An 8746-nucleotide genomic window follows, 5' to 3' on the forward strand; every position below is an offset into this window, starting at 1 on the left:
CGCGCGCCCGTGTCTGCCGAGCCCTAGATCTCCCCGCACAGCCCTGCCAAGGTATAAAGCATCAGCACCCAGCCTGGTCCGCGCCAATAAAGGACAAGCGGTTTGCTCGCGGTCGTAGCACAGGTCTTGGCGAGGAAATCAGGGCTGTAACCACATGACACAGCAGCGAGCCCAGAGCAACACCTCACACGCAAAACCTCGACAAGCGTCAGGTCTACGGCGCCGCAGGAAAAAGCCACCATGGCTGAGAGCCCGTCAGGGGACTTAGTCTCAAATCACAGACTGGCTTTGGGCACTCCTCATGCCCAGTTCCCTAGAAAGAAAGGTCCAAGTAAAATCAACAATTGTGATGGCTTTGTGTGTGACATTGCAAGCCCAGGTGTGATTTTTAGAGGGTGTGATCCTCAGAGGCAGCTTAAGCCAGACGTGCAGTAACGCCGGCACCGAAGCAACAGCTCCTTCTGGAACTGCAGGGCAGTAAATCTGCATCTCAGCATATTCATTATGGAAGCGGTTGCAGGGCATGGACGGCATTGTCATTCTGAGGGCAGCAGCCATAGCTCGAAACCTGCCCAGCAGAGCAAGGTCACACTGAGCTGTGAGTTCTAGAAGCTTCCTCCATCACTCAGAGCAAGTTTGTTCTTTCACGGTTTTGACTGTTTTCACTGAAGACCGAAAGCCCTCCTGGGATCTGATCGCAGTCTATCAGCACGAAGAGCTCTCAGGGAGCCTTTTGCTATTGAACATCTTTCTCCTAAGGTGAGATCAGAGCTGGTCCAAGGCAAAGCCAAGCCCTTTTCTCTTGTTCACACTCAGAGTGGATCCACTTTGGCCAAAAGCCTCAGCAGAGGATCCTGCAAAGCAGACACCAACCCTGCGACTTGCTCCAAAAGGCTCCTGTCCACAGGGTGCCCGGCACAGCCAGGTCCCAGCACTGAACGGGGACTCTGATGTGTGACTTTCACAGCAAGAGCGCTGGCACAGAGGATGCCCAGCTTGCCCTGGACTGTCTCTTCAGGCTCTCTGCTGTTTCCATCGAGTCACAGCCACACCGCAGTGTGCGCTCAGCCCTAGCAGCCGTCACCAAATCGACGTGGGGAGGGGTGATGGAGTCACTGGGGAAGGGATGCTCTAGTGTCTGCTTGGTGCCAACCCTCATGTTTCAAGACACATGTGTTCATGGGCTTTCTCTGCTGCCCAGTAAGGAGGAGGTTCACCTCACATTCCCTCCTTAAGCAGAGGTGTTAACCCTTTCTCAACGGCCCCCAGTTTACACAGGAGCTGTACAAACCCGGCACCTCTCAAATTTTTACCGCATAAGAAAAGGCAGGAGTCTCAAATGGGTTCGGCAGCAATTCTCAAATGGGTTCGGCAGCAGCCGAGCACCACTGGCTGCCTGCAGACAGGAACAGTGTGGTCGGAGAAGCCAGCCTGGAAGCAAGTTATGACGGGAGGATTGGACAGGGACACTTCGGCTGCAACTTGCTCTGCCCTCCCAGTTCTCAGCCTTGAAAAATAAAAGCAACAACATCAGAGCCACCCTTGTCCCACAGCGCTGCCAGGAGGAACATGCTTTCAGGGTCACTGCTGCTCTCCCGCCCGCTCCAAGCCCACAGCAGCGCTGAAACATCTCTCCCCACAGCCAGCACCAGCATTCCTGAGCACCAGAAACACAGGTGGGAGCACCGGGTTCCACCCCATGGTGCTAGGCTGGAGCCCTGCGTTCCATCCCACGGTCCCCAGGCCAGAGACACACTGCACCCCGAGAAGTACATGCACCAGAGGACATCACGAACAAGTGGACTGCAATGCTGGAAATTAAGGGTCCATTTATAAACCTGTTATTAATAAATGATTAATAGAGGCAGCCATATTATTTAATAACTTACAATAAAAAGATGCCACAATAAGCTTAAGCAAGACAGTCTTAACAGATGGTGCTATAAAGTGAATTATAACATGTACAGTCGCTAGCGCAAAGTAATGGATGTCCTCATTTAATAAAAAGAACCTGATTTTATGCAGCAACTTTCACGCTTGAGGCATCTCAATGCACTTTAATGAGCCCCTGTGGCCTCGGCAAGAGGTTGCACACAGCGGCGGCGTTCAGCCGCTGTCGGTCAGGACACAGGGGTTACCCCACAGCCTTGATTTCTAACCTTGCCTTGGACAGCTACCAAAAGCAGGCGGAAGGGTCTTAAAGATGCCACCTCCTAACATCGCACTGCAGGGAGCTACAAGGAGTCTCAGTTCGGGGCTTGAAACATCCTCTAACCCAGAAAAAAAAAAAAAAGAGCATTATTAGCACCACCAAAACCAGACTGGCATCTGTATCCCTGACTATAAGGCACGCCGCAAATTATGTAATTTAATAAACACTGTAATAATAAAGTATTTATTTTGTATAATGAAGTGTTAGTGATTAGAAACCAAACACACATTGGGCATGCTGCTGCGGTTTCTCTTGAACCTTTGCCAGTATCACTCAAGGCTAAATATGTCTGCAGCAGGTTGCGAGTAAGTTCCTAGCCTTGTTTTGATCAGCCTGTCAAGTGTTTTAGCTGCCATCCGCGTTTCTTTATATCACACTATAATTGGCTGCTTTCTCAAGGTGCAGCGGAGGGAAGAGGAAAAAAAAAAAGAAGAAGAAAAAAAAGCAGAGAGCGGAACCCAGGCTCCTTCTGCAAAATCCTCTGCTGAAGCACCGCTGCTTTTCTGAAGGCTGATTTCGGTAGCAAAGGGCATTTTGTAAACAGCTGGTGAAAATAGCCTGGAACTGAAAGGCAGCTTGCATTAAACTCACCAGAAAGCCTTATTTACCCTCATGTGCTTGCTTTGTAGTGTCGATCAAACCACTTTCAGCTCCCAGGGGAGGCCCTCGGAAAAATAAAAGGGAATAAAAAAAAAAAAAAACCACCACAAATCAGAAGCAGAAAAGCAAGCGACGTCCTTCAGAGCCCAAATGCACCTGAGAGCCCTCGGAGCGGCGCTTGCTGCGGCGGACGCGCTCACCACGCTGTCCCCCCTGCCCAAGTTCAAGCTCCGGGGTCAAGCGGACGCCTCCGGCGCTGACCCGCTTGCCCTCGGTTGACAAATCTGGGGGGAGAGCTTTGAGAGAAGGCAGGCAGGGTGTCCTGCTGCCCTGCACCCCAACCCATCCTTCAACGTCAGCTTGTGGGTTTGCAGATGTTGAGAGAGAGCAGAGGAAAACACAAGAGTAGAAGGGACGATCAGTCACAGGTGACACGGGATGTGGAGGAACAGGCCCTGCTTCACTTCCAGGGTCCCACCATGCTCTTCTGCCACCTCACCAACATCACCAGGGCTGGGAGCCCCGGCTGTGGTGGGGCACACATCTCTACTGCACCCTGAGCTTCAGGGGTGACACCCTACAGCCAGGGGAAGACAATTCGTCAGTAACCATTGAGGAGAGACCACTGGCTACAGCTGCCAGGGGACCTTCTACCAGAGCATCCTGTTTACTCTGGAAATCACAGATTGGGGGGGTGGGAAGGGGCCTCTGGCGATCACCCAGCCCAACCCCCTGCTGGAGCAGGGTCACCAGAACAGGGTACCCAGGATGGCATCCAGGATCTCTCCAGAGCAGGAGACTCCACAACCTCTGTGGGCAGCCTGGGCTCCCTCACCCTCACAGCAAAGAAATTTCTCCTCACGTTCCAGTTTGTGCCTGTTGTCCTTTGTCCCGTCTCTGGGCATGACCAGGAAGAGTCTGGCCCCATCCTCCTGACCCCCTGCTTTAGCTATTGATCAGATCCCCTCTGCAGGCTGCACAGCCCCAGGGTTCTCAGCCCTTCCCCAGCACAACGATGCTCCAGCCCCTCCTCATCTTCACAGACCCCACTGGACTCTCTCCAGTGTTCCTTGTCTCTCTGGAAATGCAAACACAGAGCTGTCCCCCCGGGATTCTGGGGCTGTTCCCCCACAAAGGATCAGTGCTCAGGCAGCAAGAGGGTATCAAGGTGTGGGGCCATCTTGAAACAAGAACAGAAACGCACCTTTTCTGGGGTTACTTCTCCGAGCAGCAGAAATAAGCTACGAAAAGTCACATGGTCCCGCAGTTGCTTGGATCAGAGCCCGGGCTCGCCCTTGCCTGACAGCAGCACAAAGTCTTCTGGGTGTATCCCACATCTCTGCACTTCGACCCTTCAGTGTGACAAGACTCTCACAGGAGGTAAAGCAGCCTTGTTCCATGACAAGGTCCAGGCCTGAGAGGCTCTTTTCACCTTCCCAGGGCGTTCTGCACTGACAACACACGTTTCCTTTCTGCTATGAGGTGGCAGCACCTGAAAGACCAGTTGCTCCTTTAACCGTGACACTGGGGACTCCAATGTCCCTTACACCACCCACCACGCTGGGAGATGTAGATAGATGGTGCTGGATCCCAGGGGCCGGTAACTATAGAAACTGTTCCACCTTACTAGTGGTTGCCCTGGTTCCAGTCCCTGTTCTTTAGCTCAGCTGCCTGCCATTGTGGCAAGGAACAGGAGAAGTAGAGCACTGGGACTGTCTCGGCTAGAAAACAGCGTTGTAAGTCAAGTGGGGTTTCCCTCCTGCCACCTTTCCTGCAAGAAGCTCTTGATTAGCAAAGCCTCTCATGTCACTGAGTCTACACCTCTGGTTTCTCCACAGAGGAAGAGCTTCCACGCGAGTGATGAGTATGAGTACTTCTCTTACTCCAAAGCCTGTGCTCTGTCAGGTGATGTCATACAGAACACTGAGGACATGGCATCAGAAAGGAAAAACACAAGCTAGTGAAACTGCCAACAAGCTTTGACCAGCACACCACGAAGGCACAAGAGAAATACCCGGTATTTGTACCTTTCCTGGTGCTAGAAAGTTAACAGCACTTATTCTGGGTGCAGACGCTCTTGGTGGGTACATAGAAGGGCCCAGCTCCAGTGAGAGACCCTCACCATCATGAGGAGGGACAGTGTAGCGCTACGATTATGTACGTCCCAAGCTGTAGCCTCCCAGACTGAGTGCCCAGCTGGTAACAGCCACATGTAGCCAGTGGTTGAGAGGCTGGAATTCTTCAAGGATTTATTTCCAAAGTTGCTCTAATTACAATTTGCAGGGTCTCGCTGCTGAATTTCAAAGCCAGGGCACAATCTCTCCAGTCTTACCATCTGGGCGCTGAATTCAGGCAACATGATGCACGTCGCTCCCACCCAGAGAGGACAGAGGAGCTTGTTGATCACCCCATGGACGTGGTGTAAAGGCAGCACGTGCAGAATAACATCCTCCTTCTTCCACTCCCATTTCTCAACCAGCCCCGTGGTCTGCAGAAGGATAAAGACAATGCAGCATTAGGGCAGGAAGGACTCTCCCTGCTTGAGAAGCCCAAGGTGCGCCCCCAGACCCAGATCCTCTGGGTGCAGCTGCCAGCAGAATTCCCAGAGCTCCTGGAATGAAGCTTGGGCTCAGAAATCCTTCCTTTAGGGTCTGCATGAGCAAAATTCCCATGGTAACAGTAGAGCAGCAGAGGAACACCTTCTGCATCTTGTCAGCACACATCCTCATATACATCAAAGTCCTTCCTTGTTACCAAGAGATCAATAGTCAATGATTTTAAGTAGGACCTAAAAAACTACTGGCCTGGTGCTGCACAGGCAGAGCTGGCAGAAATAGTAATAAAAACCCTCTCTTTTTCCCAGGACTGTTGACATAGTTTGGACACCATTGACCCTAGGCTTTTAGCACCTGTGAGGGATAGTCAGTAGGAGCAGAAAATCACTGTCTGATAAAGAGAAAACAGGTTTCATGTTAGTAAGTAAAAAAATATTAGTACATCAGCTTCCAAAACACTCTGCTGCAGAGGGACGGTTATCCTGAGTGTCAGACCTCGGGCTTCTGGGTGAACAACGCCCTTCAGAGACCAGTGTTCACAACTGGAAAGCTTATTTCCAGCCATCTAAAAATAATTTTAAAAGCAGCAGCACTGGAACAGTGGAATTTAGTCATGTCCTTCCCAACCCTCTTCCCCAGGGCAGGGAGCAGGTTTTAGGCTTTCTGCCTAAAAGAGACACCACAGACGCCGGTGACTGCTTGAGCCACCTCCCAGATGATCAGCATATTTGTGAGGGAACAGATTCTTTGCCCGATATAGCCGAGCCCTGGCTCTATCCATCACGGTTTTCAGACCCCTCTCGACTCTGCAGGATCCGAGCGCCCAGAACAACGGAAGCTCTTGTAAGGCATGATGTCTTCCCTGCCCTTTTTCCCCAAAGGCACGAATCTGAGGGTTGCAGGCAGTGGTAACCAACCGGTGAGGCAGGCAGCAGGCTCAGCTCAAACTTCTAATTCCTTTTGGCTCAGAGAGCTAATGGATTTTTTTGCCTTGGGGATATATAGTTGAATAATGCACAGGCTTCACACAGACCTCTGCTGGGCTCAGATTCCAATTAGGGGCAAAGATTCTTTCCGAGTCACAGCGAGGAAAAGCAAACTGCACAGAAAAGAGTCTTTTTACCACAGGTCTCACCCCTTCTGCTTTCCAGGAAAGCAGGGACAAGAGGCCACCTGCCCCTGGCAGCAGCTGCAGCACAGCAATGCCAGAAGCACAAGGCTTGGAGCCTCAACCCCTCTCAAGGACAGGTTAGAGAGCTGGGGGGGTTCAGCCTGGAGCAGAGAAGGCTCCAGGAGACCTTAGTGCAGCCTGTCCGTGCTTCCGGGGCTTACAGAAAAGCTGGGGAGGGGCTGTTCAGCAGAACCTGTAGCAACAGTACAAGGTGTGATGAGTTTTAAATTAGAAGAGGGAGATTCAGCCTAGAGAGAACGAAGAAATGTTTTACACTGAGGGTGGGGAGACCCTGGCCCAGGTTGCCCAGAGAGGTGGGAGCAGCCCCATCCCTGGCACTATCCCAGGTCAGGTTGGCCCTTGGGGCTCTGAGTGGTGCTGAGGGTGGTGAGAGCCTGGCCCAGGTTGCCCCGAGAGGTGGGAGAAGCCCCATCCCTGGCCCCATCCCAGGTCAGGTTGGCCCCTGGGCCTCTGAGCCCCCTGCTCTGGGTGCAGATGTCCCTGCTCCCCGCAGGGGTTGGACTGGAGGAGCTTTTTCTGTGATTCTGTGGGTTCGTTCACCTTAAACGTATTGCAGACTCTCAAGGTACAACCCCACAGCCCTGCGCAGGAACTTGGCTGTGGAAAGGTGTGTTGTGCTTCAGGGTCTGCAACTCCAAAACACTTCTGAAGGCCAAGACCTCCGTAACTTGGCATGAGTTTTGCCAAAGGCTCCCCAGCTCAAGAGAGACAAGGAACACTGGGGAGAGTCCAGTGGGGTCTAAGAGGATGAGGAGGGGCTGGAGCATCTCTGTGCTGAGGAAAGGCTGAGAGCCCTGGGGCTGTTCAGCTGGAGAAGGCCGAGAGCGGATCTGATCAATGCTGATCAATAGGTAAAGCAGAGGGTCAGGAAGATGGGGCCAGACTCTTCCCAGTTGTGCCCAGAGACAGGACAAGGGACAAACTGGAACATGAGGAGAAACTTCTTTGCTGTGAGGGTGAAGGAGCCCTGGCCCAGGCTGCCCACAGAGGTTGTGGAGTCTCCTGCTCTGGCAAGATCCCAAACCCACCTGGATGCCATCCTGGACACCCTGCTCTGGTGACCCTGCTCCAGCAGGGGGTTGGGCTGGGTGATCCCCAGAGGTCACTTCCCACCCCGCCAGTCTGTGATGCTGTGAAACCAGCACTCACCACGGCTTGGACGTTCTCATGGGTGCTGAGGACACCTTTCGGCCTTCCCGTTGTCCCACTAGTGTAGATTATCATGGCTCCTCGGTCTTTCCACGAGGAGCAGGTTGTCAAGAGATCCTCTTCCACTGCTGTGTGACTTGCAGATCCATCACTAGGAGACCTGGGAAGTGGCAAAAGCGGGACTCCCAGCTTCTTCGTGCTAGGGGCTATTTTCCCCACATATTCCTCCGCTGCGATGACCAGAGCGCTCTGAGAGTCCTGAATCACGTACTCTAGCTCCGGCACAGGGTGTTTCTTGTACAGGGGCACTGCTATGCCCCCGCTCATCCAGGAAGCCCACTGGGCCACCACATACGAGGCATCATTGGGACACAAAAATGAGATCCTCTCTTCCTTCAAGTCCCTGCTGGAGCACCCCAGAGCTCTACAGACCTCCCGAGACAAGCGCAGGCTCTGGCTGAGGAGGTCCCTGTAAGTGTGCTCACCATTTTGGTCAATGATGGCGATTTTATCACCGAAAGCCAAAGCTCTAGCGAAAACAGGAGTGATGTCACTGTTGTAGGTTGCCCATGCAGTTCGCAGACCCCTGTGAGGACAGCCAGCCCTCGTCTGCCTCCGCAACCCCCATCTGCCACGCTGCAAGTCCCGGACGAGGTTCCGAAGGGGCCGGCTCGCTTGGGGGAAGAGCAGGGAGAGCAGCATCCTGCCAGCAGTGCTTGAAGGGATTCTGCAGAAAGCAATTATAGGAACAGATAAGTACATGCAGCGATTACCCAGGGGTTTCTTCCCACAAAGGGGAAGCGGCAGCCTTCATCTGAAGAACACCCACTGTATTATTAATGTTTATGCTTCAGGCTGCTGCATCCTCAGCGCGCGAGGCCCTGCCCGGATGGAACGGGAGACAGACACCCTTCCCTGCGCAGCCCTAACAACTAGTCTGACTGCAGTGATGGAATGTTTTCATCAATCAGTAACATCAGGACACCCAGGAGGGGCTACGTAAGGTGCCGTCCTACTTCCGCAGGACCAATAATTACA

The 8746-nt window shown here is 52.9% G+C and overlaps 1 protein-coding gene across 1 annotated transcript in view; it reads right to left on the reverse strand.

Moving 5' to 3' along the window:
* Positions 1-8410, reverse strand: part of LOC104497493 (acyl-CoA synthetase family member 3, mitochondrial-like) — a 13759-nt gene extending 5349 nt beyond the window's left edge. The window contains exons 1-2 of the mRNA XM_010140751.1: positions 7709-8410; positions 5145-5300 (exon numbers count right to left, since the gene is read on the reverse strand). Of these exons, the coding sequence (XP_010139053.1) occupies positions 5145-5300; positions 7709-8410 (858 nt within the window). The remainder of the gene's footprint in view (positions 1-5144; positions 5301-7708) is intronic.
* Positions 8411-8746: the final 336 nt, after the last annotated feature.

This window comes from Buceros rhinoceros, unplaced genomic scaffold, assembly GCF_000710305.1.
Source record: "Buceros rhinoceros silvestris isolate BGI_N320 unplaced genomic scaffold, ASM71030v1 scaffold23537, whole genome shotgun sequence".
NCBI lineage: Eukaryota > Metazoa > Chordata > Aves > Bucerotiformes > Bucerotidae > Buceros > Buceros rhinoceros.